Source organism: Platalea leucorodia, assembly GCF_965183815.1.
Source record: "Platalea leucorodia genome assembly, chromosome: 3".
NCBI lineage: Eukaryota > Metazoa > Chordata > Aves > Pelecaniformes > Threskiornithidae > Platalea > Platalea leucorodia.
In genome coordinates, this window is record NC_138825.1 from 119,859,670 (window position 1) to 119,880,081 (window position 20,412).

Here is a 20,412-nt window from a genome sequence, read left to right on the forward strand (position 1 = left end):
AATCTTATCCAAGGAATGACAGACTAATCACCTCTCCTGCTCTGGCTGGACCTATCTGCAAGCCCTGCAGCTGTCATACAACCACTCATAAGATGCCGGTGCGGGTGACCTACCTATATTTACTTACATCTCACAGCCCTGTCTAGGCTTGACTGTGTTGAGATTTAGGGGTGAAAAGGAAGTTATCTAACGAGGTGCAGTTCAAGCAAAATGGATCAAAGACAATGAAAAAAACTTCCACGGCATAGAAACTGGAGCCATGTTCTTGAAAGCTGTCATTTTTGGGCCACTTCCAAAAGCCAGTCTTGTCCTAAAACGAGGGTAATCAAACCTCTGACTCCAGTGCGCTCACAGGTAGCTCCAGGGATCAGCAGTTCACTACCTTTCATTTAAATCATCAAGGATTAGCCACTGCTGGATTGGGATAATGAATTTGAATTAACATGACCAGGTTATGATCATACCAGATCACGATCCCCTCTTTTTGTTTGCATAGCACTAAGCTTCGGTGACTGAAATACTTGGAGCAGTTCTGCAGGGTGGCGTGGGCAGGGGTTGACGGGGTGAGAAGAGCTACCTGCCCTTTCCCACGTATACGGTGGCCATAGGTGATGCAATATATTACCTTTCATTGATGTCCAGAGCACAGGCTGGCTCCACGTATACCACAGAAAAGCACTAGCAACACCCTGTAGCTGAGTGAGAAAGAACCAGTGCCTGACAGAATTAATTCTAATTACTGAAATGCTGATTGGGATCTTTGGGCACTACCATAATCATAGTAGTAGTAATAAATAATAATTGTGGTTATCATTATTTTATGATTGTTTTCCCTCTAGACATTGCAATGATGAGAAAGAGCCTTGGATAGACTTACCTAGATAATTACTTGTATAAATTTCACCACATTCCTAAGAAACAGATTTATTAGCTGCATAATGCCAGCTCTCTGCTAAGCTGGTTTTTGATGGTGTAATAAATATCATTAAAACAAATCAGACAGGAGTTGGTTAAGGGGGTGAGCTTTAAGTTTGATGAGAATAAATTTTTTGTTCTGTCATTTTATTTTTAATCTTATTCCCATATAATCCACCAAAACCTGCTTGCATCTTGTATTTACCTTTAACAAATAGTAGCTCTCACCCCAGGCTATTTTGCCACATATTTGCTGAATTAGGCTGCCAGAGATGCTTGCAAGCAAGTTAGATCTTGTGCTGTTAATAAGTTGGCCCAGTTTCTTTCCTTCTCCACGAGTACCTTCTGAGATTCAGTTTATTCTCAGTCCCTAGCAAAAGTCTAGGTCATGAAATGCTGTTCTTCCAAGGGCACTCGCTATTCACTTCTTCATTCACTTGCTAGTTGTTTAAGCCAGCATCTTCAAACTCGTCATCTTCTTTCTTAAATCTCAGCAGGGAGGCAGATTTGTGCCTCCGCCTGTGATCTCCGACACTATAGCGTTACAGGCTGCCATTGATCCCACGCCTTTAGAAACAGTCTTGACCGAGCAATTAGATTGGGTTCCGTCGGTGAATAGCATTAAGGGTACATAGGAGAGGTGGCTCTTTTGTTTGTTTTATTTTATTCTGGCCATGTTGGCCGTGAACAAAAGCATTTGCTGTTAATCCCGTTGCTCGTCTTGGTTTGTAATGATCATTTCTGTGATGGTGAATTAGCAGGAGCTGCTAGTGCATGCCTGAGCTCACAGCCATTAATTTTCCTGATTTTCTTCTGATAGAGCAGGTGCAAACTGGCAGCGTTTGACCCTAATAAGTTACACTAGTCTTGCCAAATTTTGTTTGCCTGGAACAAGGAACATTATTTGTATCAACACCCTGGTAAAAAGTGAGCAAATGAATTTGTTGGTCAGGTAAATTTTCATGACAAATTTGCAAGCCTGTGTTTAAACAATGTAATTTATTTAATCTTGTGATTTTACTAGTTCTTTATCGTAATCATACAATAGCACCATTACAGTATATGTTTTCGTCTCTCATGAGACAGATGGATAGTGGCTGAGGCTCAAAGATAATATTTATCTACAAGATAGTATAACGAAGGCAGAGATTTGCAAGTTAATACATTTTGAGCTGATAAAATAATTCCAAAGGAGAAGCAATGCTAGGGTGTAATTTATTTTTTTTTAAATCCTATTTAATAGAACATTCAGTGCCTTATGACATACATATTGCAATGATGTTGCTCTATAAATGTCCCTTCCTGTCATCATTTACATGACTGATTACCTTGCAGCTGCGTAAACTTGAATAACTCAGTAAATAACCTGTTACCTCCGTATGCACATGCATCTTGGTGCGTGTGTCATGGAAATGTATGTTGGTATGTTTGGGCATCTATGCTTTTATATCTCATGAGCATGTAATTATGATAAATCAAGCTCTTCGATATGAAATACAGCTTTCCATGTAGAGTGTTGTGTCTGTTCTGTTCAGAGCTGAAGGTTGGCTATAATATAACGAAGTTTCTTTGTTGCTTCTCCCAAGATAAATAGACATGTGGGTTTTGAACCCTTAATAACTCTGAAGATGATGAGAAGTCAAGCAGTGGACAGTTAAGATGCAGCAACATTGTACTCTCTTCTTTGCCTGGAGTTTCAATGCTTGAAGGATTATGTTCCACAGTAAACAAGATGTTCAGTCTAAATTGTATAGACTTGAACAGGAGTTTTTAATGAGCACATAGCTAACAGATTCTTAAGCCTCATGAGAAGCTGCCTATCCCAGTCTGGAGTCCTTTCTTTGGTAATCAAAATAATTTGACAGAGATAAAAAGAAGTAGCTTCTCTTCATTTAAGTGCTTCATCTGACATAAAAATGTTGGATTTCCTGTTTTCTGGAGACCAAAACACTGTCCAGGGAACAAAGCAATTTAATTTGATTTTTTTTTTTTTTTGTCCTATCAATCTTGGTAGCAAACATTTTGCTCTAGTGGACTGGGAACACAATTAATGTAGGGTAAACATTTATGTTCCTGATTATGAAAGCCAGCCAGCAAGATCAGCATGTCGAGCTGCTGGGGCAGATCGTGGGAAGGCGCGAGGTGAAGAGGCCAGGAGGCAGCTGGCCGGTGGGACAGGCTGTCGCTGTGGCCCATGCGGGGAGGGACAAGCCCCAAAACACAGGCTCCAGGTGCCTCAGGCCAGGGTGGAGCTGGAGCTCCCACCTGCGTGCCGGCAATCCCGTAGCCTCCCATTAGCTCAAATGGGGTTTTAGTGGAGGATATTCAAATTCCTGCGTTGTGTGAGATCCTGAGCAATAGATAGTCAAAGATAGCAATTTTTTTTTAATTACACTACCAGAATCAGTCTGATTTCCTATTTGTTAAAAATAAGTTCTGAGTGTAATATGAACAAAAATGAGGCTATATTATGGAGCTAGCTCTTTGCCGTTGTCTCCTGTTGGGAGAAGCCGGGAATGGCAGCAGGCTCTTTGTTCACAGGCAGAAGTGATGGACCTTGGAGAGGCAGAAAGAAAAAGACGCACACCAAGTCTCACGTGTCTGGGGAAAGATCACAAATGATAATTCTGAATGGGTCTTTTTTTTAAAAGATAATCATTTATTTCAGTGCCCTTTTGGAGCACAGAGCTTAAATATACGTCATACCTTTGAGTCTACGGCACAGTGAGTCATATGGCTTCGAATGTAAATAGGTGTCACAAACTCTGTCAGTCCTCCTGTTCCCAACCAGGCAGCCTGGGAGGAAGCTGAACCAACTGTTCCTAGGCAGTAATGTACATTTACATAAAATGTTTCACATTTTTCATGTTTATTCTGTGCAGATGGCTCCATTTTGAACATCCAGAATTTGTTTTGACTTTGTGACTATAGCTTGTAAACAGAGAGTTGGCTGGCATCTGTACCGGGTATAGGTAGCTTTTTGTATTTGATCTAAAATTGAGTGAGGCTGTAGCCAAACCATTAGTCAGTCAAAATAATGTTGCAAGCCGGTTAAAGGCAGCATATCCAAACCATGAGGGAAGCCTGAATCAGAGGCGGTAGCGCTGTCCATAAATTGACAAATTGATGCACTAGCGGTGTTTCACTTACACAGCTACTTTAGCCAGACTCTAAATGTGGCTTTGCAAATCAAGGCATCTCACTATTAAATGTTTTGAACTGAATCTCACAGAAGTTCTGTTAAGTAAATGTGTTGATATGAATAATACAGGGAAAATGCATAGATATACATATATTTGTAATTCAAGATAGAGAAAACTCGGTTGCATTGCTATTAAGCGTGAAAACACTAGTGCTGATTCTTCTCTGTGTGTATTACATGTATGGAAATGATTTTCAAGGACAAATGAATACCAAAAACGTAAAGTTCTCTGCTTCTTCTTTTGTCAGATCCATTCCTAATCTTGCAGATGAGGTTTTAGGGCTATTTTTCCTGCTATCAGTATTTAAACACTTTAGCTCTTTTCTGTATCTTAGTTAACAGAAAGGGACACCGATTTTGATTTGTTATTGGAGAGCATAGTCAAGCCATCTTTTACTTTAAAAGGTTCCCCCTGCCTTTGTCTTCTCTAGTTTAAGTAATTAAGTTGAAGGATAAGTAGCCAGAGTATGTTCAAAGACCTTGGCTTTATTTTGTTAGACCTAATTATTCCAGACAATACAAAATATTTTTCAGTAACTCCCCCTTACCCGTTCAGAGCGTCTCTGTGCTTCTGCTTATCTGCGGGTTCAGTTCTGCTTGCACGTTGCTCAGGTCTATCACCTTGCTGGAGAAATACAGGACTTGTAAATCTGAAAGAATTCCCCAACAGCTACCATAAAATTAAGCTGTTAAAGAGCTCTTGGAGCTTGTTTAAATGTAGACCTAAACAAACCTCTTTGCTGTTTAGGTCAAGATAAATCTTTTAAAAAGTCCTGTTCTAAATCACTTCCTGATTTTAATGAGTTTATATATCAGCCTTTGCCAGATTTTTACTGCAGCTATTCCCCAAGATTTCAGCCATGATAAAGTAAGGACTAAAATTGTTTATTATATATTATTCTTCAGAAGCAAAACTTTTTCCCCCAGAGGCTGTTGGGAGAGCTATTGATTTTCTGCCACAATGTGAAATGTGTGACCTTTATAATATGAGCAATGATTACAAGGCCAATAAAATGACATCATTCTGTTTAAACTTTAGAGTTCGCAGGGCAAATAACAGAATGTGCCACATTTAATGATGTCCACGGACGATAAGTGTACATTGCCTGGCTTCAAGTGAGACTGAAAGATGAAGCAGGCAGGCTCTCCATTCCCAAAATACCCCGCGTTTGTGCCAGGAGTAGGGGAACCAGCTAGAGCTGTATCTTTTCCCAGCTCTTAAGGTGAGAAGTCACTGCTTTTCTGAGACCACTTTTCTAAATGTTTGCATCTACCAATGCCACCGACAAAACTCCTCCTGATGTGATACAGGATGAGCTATTTGGGGCACAGCTGTATACATTCGTACAGATTTTCCCCAGTCCACTGCATATGCATTTACAGGACTAAATTCTGTTCTTGTAATACTGCTTTAGCCACTTCATTGCCGTTCCCCTAGAGTAGCTGAGAGAAGACTCCATCCCAAATATACGAAGTATAACCTCGCAGAGCGTATTCGTATTTTAATACATGTGAAAAGAAGGAACACAGAAAGCTTTAGTCAGGCTTGGAGGGGGATGCCACAACCTGATTCACTGCAATAATTTCAGAGAAGAAATTTATGGAAATTTGTCCCTGCATCTTCCACTTCAGTCACATCAGTCTGTGTCCCCACATTATTTTTTTCCAGTCCTTCAAAAACTCACTTTTGATCCGTTAGGACTTGCTCCAGCCAATTCCCCGTCCATTCTTCAGCCCGTACCAAGCCAGATCCCCAGCATGGAAACCAGGGTAGCTGAAATTTCCCTTTGGCTCAGTATTTGGTCCAGCTAAACGTGAAGCCAAAGTGTTCATTGCTTAGAAAGCACAAGCAAAGCAGCACAACACATTCAAGGCATCTCAGAGGAAGGAATAGGGATAATTTTCTTTCCCATTTCTGGCTCATTGTGTAATATCAATAATCTCTGTAGCTTTGTATTATATTTGCCGTAAGTGGCTCTAGTGATTGATTAAACACCTTAGCTTTTCTTTGGCGTTTAATCAATTGCAGCAGCAGTTTATTGCTTGGTGTATTACAAAGTAAAAGAGATTATTACTTAATTATTCTGAAAAATAGCAGCTTGCAGTTGTTGCTAACATGGGTATGTCTGCGCTGACACTGGTGTCACGTCATCCTTCTCTTTCTGCCTCCTCGTCTCTGCGCTGGGAGAGAGCGTGCGATTCCTGCCGGGTCCCGCGCAGTCAATCCCGCAGCCATCGCCAGCACAGTGCAATTAGTGGCGTTAAATAAATAATTGCTTACGGTGGGGCTTCCCACAGTGCAAAGAGCCTGATTCTGTCGCTTGCTGCGTACCTCCAAATCTCACTTAAATTTTAGACAATGTCCTTATTAACCAGCCCACGTGAATATGAACTCGCTGTCAGGTACAAACCGCTTCTGGAAACAATTCAGCAAGAATTACATCGGTACCAGGAGGCATTTTGATAGCCCAGGGTGCAGCACCGGATGTGTGCACAACTGGAGATAAATCAGATGTGGGGAATGTTATTGCTATGTGAGTGTGAGAAAGAAAAAAAAAATAACATTTTGTGACATCCTCTTGAGGATCTAGGAAATGGCAACTCTTCTGTTTGACACCTGAGGTTTTCTGCCTTGAGTGCAAAATTGAATCCATATGCAAGAGTTCAGAAAGAATATTGTGGTGTGATAAAGCATAAGGATTCAGGGTAGCGTACACATCTGTGCATGGAGAGGGACCACAGGTATCGTGATCAGTATGTATTCTTACCCATCTGCTTGTGGAATAGGATCTAACCCACCGGTATTCCCATGCAAAGGGACAGTCCAATATTTAGACTAAAAAATGGGGTTTAGTCCCTTGCTTTGCCCCTGACTTTCTCTATGATCATAGGCAAGGGTATTTGTCTCCTTGTGCCTCAGTTTCCTTTTGTGAATGGGAGCAACTGTTGTTCACTACCTTAGAGAAGGATATGAAATGAAGGACTGCTAGCTGCATCTCCGTTCTGATAGTGGACACCATCTAAGTACTTTCAGTAGAAAAATGAAACCTCTTTAAAGCTTTGATCCTCCAAAGATTCATATAAATTAAAGCTGTGCCCTTGACTTGGGCTAGTCAATGGAAGACCAGCAACAAAGCATCCAGTGCAAATTTTAAGCATTTCCCCAAATATTTTAGGGGCATTGGGGTGGGTGGGGTGGGGTGTCATGTTGGTTTATGAAGGAACAAAACTGAACCTGTTATGTTGTTTACTTTTTCTCCATTATGGTAGTAGAGGTCTGACCATCAGCTTTCTAGGCAGCTTTGTGAATCCAAGAGGTTGGTAGTGCTCTTGCTCATGCTTAAAGCTGGCGTTGCCTGTGAATAGTGACGCTTTGGCCAGTCCATGTAAGTCACGCAGCATCGTATGCCGGTTTTGTGTCAATCGTGCAATGGCTTTTGCAAGTACTCTAGCAGAATTGGAGCGAGCAGACGTTGACTGTCCAGTGCCTAGGAGAAGTTCATGTTTCTTTGAGAAGGTGCTGGATGGTCCTAACCATTAAAAGAGTTTATTTTCTTACTCCAACAGATTTCCCCTCCCCTCCTTGATGTTACCAAATTTATTATCACTTTTGTCTTTCAGGTGTAACCTGTCTTTAGTGTTGCAGACACATCAGCCAACCATGCATTAAGAACTGGGCCCTTACTTTAATTCAGTATAATTTTCTTTTTGTCCAATAATTTCACAAGCACTAATCCACACTTCAAATGCAGGAGATACTTTGATCCCCAAATTGTTCAGCACTTCATGCAGGAAAAACCGTAGGCCACAGTCATGAAACTCCTAGAGGATGGCTGCTGGCTTCCTGTGGCAGAGCTGGTTGTTGTTTTCCCCCCTCTCCCTTCTTTGCTCTAACCATTTTGTCTGTCTATCTTGTCTTGTATTCAGTTTTCAAAGCAATTGCCATGAAGGGCTTCCTTTTTTTAGTGCCTAAAAGGGAACAATAGATTTTTAGAGTAAGCATATATATATATTTTACATGACCATCTGTATATGCGTAGCATATCTATCATATCTGTACTTCAATATAACATACTGAGAAGTTCAAGCTAAACAGAAATTAATATTTATTATTGTTATTTTTTATGAAAAGGTCTTTAAATGTATCCTTAAATGCACATGACATTTAAAATTATTCCAGTGCTGGATTCCTGAAAAAGTAGATGACCTTTTCTCTTGAAATTGGAGTGGTTTTTCCTTAACAGTTATATTATGCACAGAAGATGAGATCTTAACCAAGATGTTAAAATGTATTGTTTCCCTTTGAAAGCTAATCCTGTTCTTCATTTTCATTGATGTTGGCTCATTTGTTTTTCTTTTTCTTTCTTTCTTTCTTTTCCTTTCCTTTTCTTTTGCAACTGTTTTTGCATGAAAATGCAGAGTAGCAATAAACAGATTTTTCGTAAGACTTGCTTTAAGACTCTTCTCTTTCAGATCCAGTTAAAGTTTTTAAGTTCAGTTATTTTAAAATTCATATTCTTCAGTTCCGTAAACAAAAAAAAACGGAGAAATGTAATGAGGTGCAAAGCGATTTTCTAGCCCTCACTAATCAATAAATGCCAACAAAATGGGGATGGTGTAATGTCCGTAATTTAATTGTCTGCTGTTACCAGGTCACCACGAGACAGTAGCAGAAGCGGGGAGAAGCTGGAATTGGCCATGTCCAACCTCACTGCGGATGTCCTGGAATTACTCCTGGAGTTTGTTTATACAGGTTCTTTGATCATAGATTCAGCCAATGCAAAAACCCTACTGGAAGCTGCCAGCAAGTTCCAGTTTCATACTTTCTGTAAAGTCTGCGTTTCGTTTCTAGGTAAGAATCACTCCATCTAGTGAGATCTCATTTTAAGGTTTGTAAGCCTTTCTTCTAACAGCTCTTAAAAGATAATTAGGAAACCCAAGATTAAATATAATAAAATAAAATTTAAAAACCCACATTATTTATTTGGGTTGAGATTTGAATTTAAAATGCTGGCACGGTGGCCAGTAGAAAATGATCTAGAGAAGCGTAGCCTGTTGTTTGAGTGGCAACTGCTTTTACATCTTGAATAGACTTTTTTTTTGAATCTTCTTTCATACTTGGTATCATGGTGACATTTTGTTTCCCAGAGGTTGATCTCTGCACAGAAACCAGGGTGTAACACACAGGTTGCTTGTAACTGTGACAGCAAATGTTGGGTGCTACAGCACGCCAGCTTGGTCAAGTACTGAAAGAGCTGGAGGTGGACTCCCACAGAGGAGTCAGGATCTGCAATTTTCTTGCATCCATGAGAAAGTCCTTCACATGTCCAATGTTCTTGTAAATGGGATCTGGTTGAACTACTCCAGGTTGAATGTTCACAGGGTTTGTTCTTTCATACAGAGTTATGGTCTGATGGATATGTGTCATCACAAACGGTGGATGGGAATGAAAGGTTGCTGTGCCCTCCCTTGGTAACCGGTGTGCCCTGTGCGCACGGGGAGCAATTGCCCCAGTGAGGGTGTGCCAGTCCACATCATCACCAGTGCCTCTGTCCATCCTCTCATGGCTACCTGAGAAGCCCATTCCTTCTTATCCAGAGCACCATGTCATCCTGCTCCTTGCATTTCTGTATATTTTCCAGTATAGACTAGTTCAAAACAGTCCAAGGTGGCCAACTCAGTTAAGTAAGCTTTACTGGTCTGAACTGGAACCATCCAGCCCCATTTCTGTCATGGCAGAAGAGGAGCCAGAACTGGAGCTCAGATGAAACATGTTGGTTCAAATTCCTGCCTGTATCACGTACCACTCCTTCACTAACACGGCTATAATATCAGTTAAAGAGACAGTAATAATTTACAAATTATTAACACAAACTTGTTAATACAAAAAATGTGAGCTTGATCTTATATGACTTACTTCCCATGTCCAAGTTCCAAATATCTTTTTTGGACTTCTGATTTCTATTCAGGCTCCCTCAACTTGGTATGGGAGATGTCATTCTCTCTGGACCCCAAATACCTCTTCAGCCCACATGAACTATAGGTTCTTCTTGAACAGTTCTCATTTAAAATTGACATCTAGAATTACACAGTGTGGAAGATGGGAGTTTAGAAAATGTTGCACTCATTAAAAAAAAAAAAAAAAAAAAAAAAAAAAAAACCTCAAATGAGTCCAGTTTACTGCTGTGTTAATTTTCACTGCTAAGCTGACCTGCTGGCAAGATGAGTGCTGTGACTAGGCTGGTACAATGCAGGCATCAGCAAAGAACCTGTGGTATTGTATTCTTCTCTTCTTGCCAGGTTTTCATATGTCACTTGTTTAAAAGTCTGTTCTCAGATGGGTGGGTAATGGGGAAATGAAATCTATGGTTTGCAATCCCACTGTGTTGGTTGTGCACCTCGAGTGAGGGCTCTGGCTCTGGCATTGCCTTGCCCAGCTTCCCTTCACCACCTTTTAAAGTGATTAGGTCTTAGGCCCTTTCCAGGAACAGATATGTTTAAGTAAGTTGAGCTATCTCTAAAGATTCAGCCACAAAACCAAAATACATTTATTTCACTAAATCAATGTGAGATTTCTCTTTTCCGATAGTTAATATTTGAATTCAGTGAACCGTGTTATGGTATGAAATAGTAGAGTTGGTTGTAAGTAAGTTCAGTGATATATGGAGAGTTGCTGGAATTTTGTATTCTCATTTGGAGAATTCTTGGAGTGTAATTGCTTATTTTTATTTATAGCTGTGACTGGATTGCTCTACAGAGATAGTAGAGCATTTGCCATCTAAAAAGTTTAGGGAAAGGCATTTTGTCTTCTCTGTGGCTGTGTTTTTTCTCTTCAGCCCAGCCACCTCTGCTCCCCACAAAGCAAAAATATAGTAAAAATCAGGGTTTCTTTCCAGGGTTTCTGGAGGATTCACCAGTATAAACAGTGATTCTTTCCCATCAGTGGCCTTGTCTAAATAGTGAGAGAAGGAGAAGGAAGTCCAAAGAGGTAAAAGCCTCAAATTAATAGGTCTGTTCAGCATAGCACAGCACCACCTCAGAGAAAATTCAGGTCATCCTTTCTCAGCCGTGAAGCTCCAGCAGGGTCCTACCTGGTTGATGTCCAGACAGCTCTTGTGTCTCTGTCCTGGGCCTCTCAGCAGCGTTGGGCAGAGGCACCCCAGATCTGCTTGCACTTTCTGGTGGCAACATGCTGCAAATGAGTCAGGAAAATTGTTTCATTTCAATGGGAAATTTCTTAACCAGCTTCACTGGGCTATTTATAGCCACGTTCTCTCTCTCCCCCACATGCCGTCTCCTCTGCTTTTGTCTAGACCATGAGAAATGACAACAGTTTTGTGCCGACTGATGCAACGATGCTGACAAGTTCGTGCAGGCGCCATATGGTAACTGGGCAAATGTTTGCAAACCGGTCAGGACATCATAGGTATTTCCTCCATCCATATGGCTGAAGACTTGAGGTTTTTTTCTTTTTTTTTTTTTTCATATTTGTTTTATGCTATCATCACAGTCATGGCTCAAATCGGATTTCAGGAGATTCATCAGTATCACGGTTTGGATCCACAATACAGGGACCCTCATCATAGGAGTGAACAAATTCTGAGCTTGGACTTCAGCCTGCTGCTGATAAAATAAAATATTCTTAAGTCTAAAGAAGTTGGTGGAACCTCTTAGAGTCATGGAGCAGAATAGGAAAGAGCAGGAGCTCTGAATTTTCTTAGTCTCCTGGGCAAAGGGGGCGAAGACAAAGTTTGCAAAGAGTATGAGAGGGAGCCATGAGAAAAACTGAACAACAGACCATGATGAGACTTTCATGAATAGGCACGTGCACCTGAGGGAAGAACAGGCCTTTATGGTCCTTAGGAATTTGAGAGAAAGTATTATGGCTAATTTTTTGTTCATCCAAGGTGGAGAATTTTGAGCCAGCTGGGGAACCACACTGCCCAGCACTGGAGAAACTGAAGCATCAACTATATCTGGAGACAGGAGAAATGAGGAACACTCTCACAGGGGAAGTGAAATCTTTTGGACAGTGGATGCATCCAGAAGTCTTCCACTTATCACCCATCTTCACATGCTTTTGACACTTGTAGGAATACCTGAGGAATAAGATCCCCATCAGAACGTACACAGGGTATAATGACGAAATGCAGATTTTATGCTAATTTTAGTGATGTCCAAGTCATCATCTGGAAAGCATCTCTAAGTGAAAATACAGTACTTAATGCACACAGAGGGGACTTACATCAACCACTGAGCGTCCATCATACTGTTACCGCAGTCTCGCTGAGTAATCCTTCCTATGTACCATCTATCTCTGACTTCATCTCAAGTCGTCCCACTCCCAGAAGTGCCATCTTAGCAGTCTGCCTGGCTGATTATCTCATGATGACTCTGCACAGGATCCCATTCCAAAACCATGTCTTAACACAACTGGAGAATACCGGCTGCTGATCTGCAATATTGTGACATACATAGAAACAAGTATGCTATCCAGCACTGTCTCAAACCAATAAGAACCTACTAGATTACATCTGACATCCTTAAAATCCACTCATAAGTCTGTTATGAACTGTCCTTGAGCGTTGGGAATAGCTTAGTAGTCAGCAGTCAAGTTCTGAATGGACTCAAGGTGAAACTCCACAAAAGTGTGTTGTTACAAGTCCAGTGTCACTGTGGCAAAAGCAGCAGTTACTGCAAACATGTCAGCATCCAAAGGAAAACAGCTCAGGAGCAGATGGAGCAAAACTGGTCCTTAGTTGTCTTCGGCATGTCAGCATCCAGAAGTACCTCCGGATTGGAAACAATCACTTGGGATGGGCTATATTATATAGCTGAAGTCTGTATCTAGGTAGTCATGTAGGCTCCCTTTATAGTCAGTGAAGAGTAACAGGCACTGCTCTGCTCATCCTGAAGTCATTATCCAGAATATTACCAAATTAATCCAAAATATTACCAGATTGCTTCTTGGAATTGTTTGTTTAAGAGTGTACAGGGATACTAATGTGATTGCTCAGTTGCACCGTAGACACCTGGAGTCAAGAGAGATCAATCTCGCCCCTAAATTTTGAGTCAGAGGTGAGAAATGGAAGGTGTATTTTTTCTGTTCACAGGATAGAGATTTTCCATACCTCTTATAGCTGTTGCCCCAACCTCTGTCTTGCTCACCTGCAATGAACCCCTCTAGTTCATATGCCAGTCCTCATCTTAAAAAGACATCACTGCGCCCACCTTGCTGTGGTGCGATGAAGCGCAAAGAAGTGCATCAGCAGCCTCCTGAACATACCGTAGTCAGCATCTCCCCAGGACCCCTCTCTAAATGGCCTTATCATACTTGCTGAGTCAGGCAGGGATAACGTCGTTTGGGTCTGCCACCGAGCCGTTTCTCGGGGAAGAGGAAGGAGGGAAGCTCAAAGGGAAAACATGGAGCTGCTTGGATGCCAGGGTACCAGGCTGCATCAGTCGCCCAGCACTGTTAGAGGTAGAAAAACCTGTCCAGCTCAGAAGAAACCAGTCATGACCAGTGCTTTCTCTGCCCCATGCCACAGGCTCAGCTGGGGATGGCATGGGAATCTCTGCTGATAGAGGCAGATCCAGTCCCTTGAAGGCGAAGACTCATTCTTGCCAGTCTTTTCCATCGTGTGCTAGTAAACGGCTGCTTAATCAATCAGACTTGGTTATTACCTTTATTATAAACTGTATGAGGATAAGGTGGAGTGGTGTCAGATTTGTCTTTGACTTGAGAGTTTGCCAAGTGATGATGAGAGTTTGGGGCTCTGTTAGATGATTATTTTACCCCCAGCCGTATGTATACATGAAACTGCCAGCCGACAGAACCAAGGAACCTGGAAGAGGGTTTTGGTTCTTTTTTTTTTTTGGAAAAGCAGAAGTTTTGGGAGCTTTGTGCTTCATAGCTATCAGTTTGCAGCCTGTCTCTGGGCAGTCTTTGAGTGACAAAATCTACTGACAGCATACAGCACCGCTGCTCCAGTCTGCGTGAGGAAATGGGCTCCTTGGAGTCAGTACAATCAACTGATGCAAAGTGAGATAACCTAGTTTCAAGACTGGTGGATCTGTAAAAGAAAATAAAATGAGTGAGGGAAAAAAAAAAAACCCACACACAACACAAAACTCCTAATATCATGCCAGGTTAAAAAAAAAAAGAAAAAGTAGGTCATAATCCCATTTTGATAAAAGCCACATATAGATTTTCTGCAGGTTTTAAATCTGATGAAGGCAGAAGCTGGGTGTAGGGAAAAATCCCCAAGCATTTCCAGCAGAAGCAATCTGTTGGGAGTTTTGTTTGAAGAGGTATGGGGCTATCGCCCATTCCTGTCCAGCGCTCTGAAATAGTGCGCTAGGATATGACACTGCCCATATGTGATATACTTCTCCTTCTTCAGGCGCAGAAGCCTGCCACTGGTACCGATGCTTCTGTGATCTATTGCAGTCTGTCTCTCTTATTTTTATATTTTTTTTCTTGGTCCTATATCTTGAAAGAATACATTCTGCCTATTAGTAGCAGCTTGGTTTACAAAAGCTGAGAAGAATCAGAGAGTTGCTCTTGCAAATGTCTGAAATTGGTGGTTTTTCTTCAGAATAGCTGAAAAGGAAAAAAGTACAGTCAAATGTATGGTGTAGCACACTTTCAATGCAAAGCTACACACTGTGCCGTTACTTCTGTTTGCTGGGTAGGAGATAATGCTGTCTCCTCTGTGCATGATTTTCTTTGAAACCCACTACACAACATTTAACAGAAGGCGTTAGTATAATCTGTGTTTTGCATAAGGGATGTCATCACATTCAGCAGCAACAAAGTTCCTTCGGAAAAAAGGGGGGGGAGGATTTTTTTTTTTTTTTTATTTGAAGTAGCTTAGTAGCTGAACAGGGCAAAAATTATCATAAAGCGACTGCAGCATCCTCAGAAATGTCCTTAGTGCTGTTTGCATTTATTCTTAAGTGTCTGCACTGACGTTTACATCTTTGCTGTTTCTTAAAGCAACATTGTAGGCGGTAGAAATAGCAGCAGTCTCTCGGCTGGGTTCCCGTCCCTTGGGAAGCCCCAGATGCTATTATGTCAGTAGGTTTCCCCAGTGCCTTGTGAAGGCTTACACAAAAAGCAAACTCAGAAAGTGCATTTCTCTCCCCATCCCCAGCTCAGTTGTTAGTCAGACTTTGATTTTTGTATTTTAAACCCCAATCCTAAAGTAACGCAGGGTGCCGCTTCTAATTAACTCCTTGAAATTAATTAGGGTTGGAGGTTTGTCCGTGGCACTTATTTTTTTCATGATCTTGGTAAAAATGTGAATCTTGCTTTTAATAATTCTCACTTGCCTTTTTTTTTTTTTTTTTGCTCCTTTTTTAGAAAAACAGCTGACTGCTAGCAACTGCTTAGGAATATTAGCCATGGCTGAAGCCATGCAGTGCACTGAACTATACAACATGGCCAAAGCATACGCCCTGCAGATTTTCCCGGAGGTGGCAAACCAAGAAGAGATCCTTAATATCTCAAAAGACGACTTCATTTCCTACATGTCCAATGACAGCCTGAACACCAAAGCAGAGGAGCTGGTGTACGAAACAGTGATAAAGTGGATTAAGAAGGACGCTGCAATCAGAGCTCAGGTAAAAATAATCTCAGCAGCCTCACTCTGCTCCGTTCCCATGAATGCCTCTTTTAAAATAGAAACCATCCCAGTGCAATTTTAAACATGAGGATGCGTAGGAGAAGGGATGGGCAGTTCAGATAAAAAAAGAGAAAGGGAATGAAGGCTATGCACAAAATGTATGTAATTGCAAAATCTGATCCCCATATCTGATCATTTAGAATCAAAATCTCATTTGTGACATGCATGGTACAAAGCTAGGGCCTCGAGTTGTTGGCTGCAGGCTTGGTCGGAGATAAATCGGGAAGGATTAGAGTTGTGTGAGATGCTGCATTAAGAAGGGGATGCGTTTTAGTAACAGTGGGAAATAAAAACCTGTCAGAAAATCTGTACTTCTTTTGATGCCACATACTGAATGAGTGTAACTTCAGTACATAAAAAAAAGATTCTGTATCTTTATTGGCTGCTTAGATAACCCCTTGGGTATTATATATTTATTAGAGTTAGCCTTTCCTCAACCATCTGAGCTATGCAGTCTGCTCTTGACTCAAGAAACTAAGTGTATTACTGTGCTCAGCACTGTCTCCAGATAAATGCTAGAAGCAATGACTGTTTGGAGGCTGATGATTGTCCCTGGGACCAGAAGACTTCCCTGGTGATATTTAAAAACCTGCCACTTGCCTTCAGTGCAGCCCTGCAAGTCGGCTTTTGTGGGTAGTGAATTGTGGTGGTCTGAACCCCAAAACTCTCCTTTTGGAGGCCAGTTCTCCCCACAGCCCCCAGAAGGGGAAGGCTGTTTTCCCCCTTTCCCCTCCTTTGGAGGTCAAAGTTGCTGGCCCGTCCTGGCAAGACCAATTTCTGTTGATCCTGGCTCACAGTTTTGGCTAGTTTAAGGACAGTCCAGTTTCTTATGGACCAGACTGGGACTCAGGGAAATACTTGGCCACGCATTGTTGAGGCCATCCCACATCATGAAAGGCTGTACCTTCTTGATTTAAATGGGAATTCAAGCACCGAAATGTGCAATGGGATATTAAGTGCATTATTGGATGTGATCCGGAGCAGCTGCACCTCTGCCCCTCACCTGGGAAGTGGGAGAAATAGCAATTCCCGACCTCAAAGGGCTGCTGGATGAGGATAAGGGCATTAAGGGCAGTGGGGTGCTCCATGCCTTTCTGCCTGCACTGCCTGTGCTGCTGCTGCCAGCTTAGTATTGCCCAATATTATTATTGCCTAAACCATTTACACGATATCATTGATTTATTGAAATGGGCCCCTTTTTGGCTCTCACTGGCCTTGAAAAACACACTGTTTTACAAAGTATTTCCCTGCTTGCTTGAAGTTTGATGACAGCAGTCAGCTTTGTGCAGCTCTGAGCTCTGAAGCTAATGCAACCTCAGGGATTATTCCCGGGGCCCGGAGTACGGGAGCCCTGCGGCAGGAGCCTGTTTGCCTGGTGCAGACAGAAGGTGTCACTCACCAGGTGGTCCAGGTTACGTTTTCAAAATTGCTGGTTTAAATATTTCCTTCTGCACCCTGCTGCGGTAATGTTATGAATTTTAACCACTTATTTTTTTAAGCAGTGCTTTTTCTTGCCCCGCTCTCGCTGCCGCCACCACCACCGCCATCTCCTCCTTGCTCCCTTTCTGTTGTGGTTGGGTTGGTTTTCTGTTGTTTTTTTTTATTTCCGAGTTGCCTTCCTCTCTGCCCTGCTTCTGCAGTGCCTTTGTAGTTTATGATGGCAGTTTTATTTGCTTCTCCAAATTTCTGTGCAGTGCTTTGGTTTCATGCATTACTTTACAAGGGCTTTTAATTTTTAATTTGTATTTATCCAGAGATGAGGGTCTTGAATAAATTAATATTAAAGATACCGAGCAGATAACTATTTTCATGCCCAGTTCTACCACTAAACTAGTTTCTTTGGATCATAGCTTTCAAATTTTTTGTACTCTGCACACTCCTTGATCTATTACAAAGCTCTTAGTTAAATAGGTACTTATTTTCTAAAAGTAGGAACTCATACTTACCGTGAAAAGTACCATCTTTATAATAATGACTTCTGCATTTTCAGAGCCCAGGAACAAATAGCTCTGAAGGTGGATAGGAAGGAAGATAGACCTAAATAATCTTGTTTCTGGTAAAGATGATGAGTGAAAATTTGTGCTTGGTGTGCAGCAAGACCCACCATGCCGGGAAGTGCCCAAGCTCCCATGAGCACAGGCTGCTCGGGGCTTTGCAGAACTGGGTGACCACGGCAATAGTAAACGCCGAGTGGACCGTCTTGCAGGAGCTGTGCGTGGATATTTTGACTGTATTCACAGTTTGATGAGATGGATTCACTCAACTCTTTTCAGACTCCTTGGGGTGAGGAACCAACACGTGGAGGACACCAATGCAGCAACAGGAATGTTGCTTCTGCACCCAGCTGGTGGGATCTGGTGGGAGGGTTGCTGGAGAGGTTTTAGCCATGAATTGCAGCAGCCCCAGGACATCACTCCTGCCCTACTGCACTCCTCAGGTGACCAGTCTGGTTTTATTTCTCTCTCCCAAAGGCAGTTCTGGCAGTTAAATCCTTCAGGGCCTGGACTTCCAGGGGCCACACTTCCTTCATATCTCCCCTCTCCCCATCTCCCTTTGCCTGACGGGCCAGGCTCTATCATCACGTTTTTATTTTCAGTAGTTCCAACAGCAGGTGATTAAAATGCCTCTTTGGCAGCTTCTTCCAAGCACTGAATTGGTGATTCTCCCAAAGGGGGATGTCTGTCACAAACAGGGAAAGGTCTGTGCTCTTCGTCTCGCCTGCATCTCCATCTTCCCTGGCAAAGCCTGGCAGGGGCTCGCTCAGCAGAGACGTCCCCACAGAAGAGCTTGCAGAGGCAGCCTTCTCTCTAAATCAGCACCCTCTGCCCTCAGGGCAGCTGCAGCCCTCCAAAACTCCTTGTGCTTTAATGGCTTTGTGTCACTCTGGAGTACCAGCTTACGCCTGGGGACAGTAAATCTCACCGCTTGTGTTCCCCACACCGCAGCTCTTGTGCCGTGCTCTTACGACAACTTATCCATCACTGCCTCCCCTCCTGTCCGGATCCCTTTCTGAGAGCCGCTGGGAAGGAGATTTTCAATGGAGCCTCCCATTCTCCTGGAAGGGCGTTGAGTTTGCTGTCTTCCTGCTCTTTTCTGCCTTTCTAAAAGCTCTTCTTCGGGTATCGAATTGTTTCTGCTTTTGTTAATTCCTTCCCCACCAGGCTGGAGGGCAGTGGCAGGGAAGGAACCAGGATTTGCTTGCAAGGCAAGTTGAAAAGCTGCGCTCTGGCTGACTCTTAATTGTGCAAATTGTGCTCATACGAAGTCTTATGGTGCTTATAACAGTGCTCTGTGGCATTACAAAAAACAGCATCCAAGCCTCGTTACAAAGAGGGAATAACAGTGCTTTAGATGTTACTGATCCATTTACATAAGACAGAAAGGCAGTTCAGATAATGACATAAGTCTTAAGTTAGGATATGGTAAATAACTGTATCCAGTGCATTGGAGCAGCACACCAGCTCATGCAGTAATGTTTATGGAGCTATTTTAGTGCTGCTGGTAGTGCAGTCGTGTAAAATCAGTCTAACCAAAAGAAGCAACCTGTGATGTGAGGTCTGGACCAGGTAGGTAATTTCCTGTACCAGCGGAGGCAGAGCGCTGGTTGTAGGAGTCCTCTTGACTGCATGTCACTGAGTGGAAAGCCTGCAGCCTACTGACACATCTGGAAAAGCTGAACTTACTGTTTTTTCTATTTACTTCTCTTCCTGACTGATGGACAAGATTGTAAGGTTTATCCTAACAGTTATCCCCTTGATAAGCTTATTACAACTCCGGCAAACTTATGCAAAAAATATATTGTATAATGGAGGCTTTACCGTCTGGAAACCAGGACGGTCTGAACCATCCAAATAAGCAAAGATTTCTGCCAGACCCCAAGCAGTCTTCCCATGAGCTCATCCCCCAACTCTCTGCGTGGCCTTGGGCAGGTTGTTTCACCTTTCTGCCCCCATTTCTTACACTATAAGCTGGAGGGAAGTGATGCCTCCCACGTGGGCTGTTGGGAGGATCCGGTGGATAACGAGCCATGTTTTCTGCTGGTACTGACTGCCGGAGCTGCGCAGAGCTGCAGACATGGCCCCCGTCAGCGCGGGATGGGGAAGATGTGAAGTTGCTGGATGTGCAGCAATTTGCTGCCTGCCCAGAGCACAGACGTACCAAAGCTCATTGGAAACTTTCCTACTTTCTGCTCCAAGTCCAAAGTTGTATCTCTTTTCTCTAACAGAAAAAACATAGCGACATGTTTATTAATAACAGAAAGCCTGGGAAAACGAGACATCCAGTTGCATGACGCGTCCCTCTCTCCCTGAGGAGGGACAAACATTTCAACAAGTTGCCCGGAGTAGTGCTGGAAGAGAGGCAGGTACTGCAGCAATGAGGGACAGACGAGGGGCTCGGCTGAATGGCAGTCACCTTTTGTTGCACTCTGCAAGGATGGTTTAAACCCTGGTTAAAATCACGGTGTCCAGCAGCAAAATGAAATATCTCCACCATAAAGGCATTAACAAGCCTTCTATGAACTTGTGTCCTCAGAGGCAGATTTGTCTAAACAGCATCTTCATGGTGCCTGAGAATCAGAGATGCGTAGACAAATTGGAGGTAATTTAG

The 20,412-nt window shown here is 42.5% G+C and overlaps 1 protein-coding gene across 1 annotated transcript in view; it reads left to right on the forward strand.

The window, feature by feature from the left end:
- Positions 1 to 20,412, forward strand: part of KLHL29 (kelch like family member 29) — a 403,676-nt gene that overhangs the window by 337,091 nt on the left and 46,173 nt on the right. Inside the window, exons 7-8 of the mRNA XM_082306362.1 lie at positions 8,770 to 8,969; positions 15,483 to 15,742. Of these exons, the coding sequence (XP_082162488.1) occupies positions 8,770 to 8,969; positions 15,483 to 15,742 (460 nt within the window). The remainder of the gene's footprint in view (positions 1 to 8,769; positions 8,970 to 15,482; positions 15,743 to 20,412) is intronic.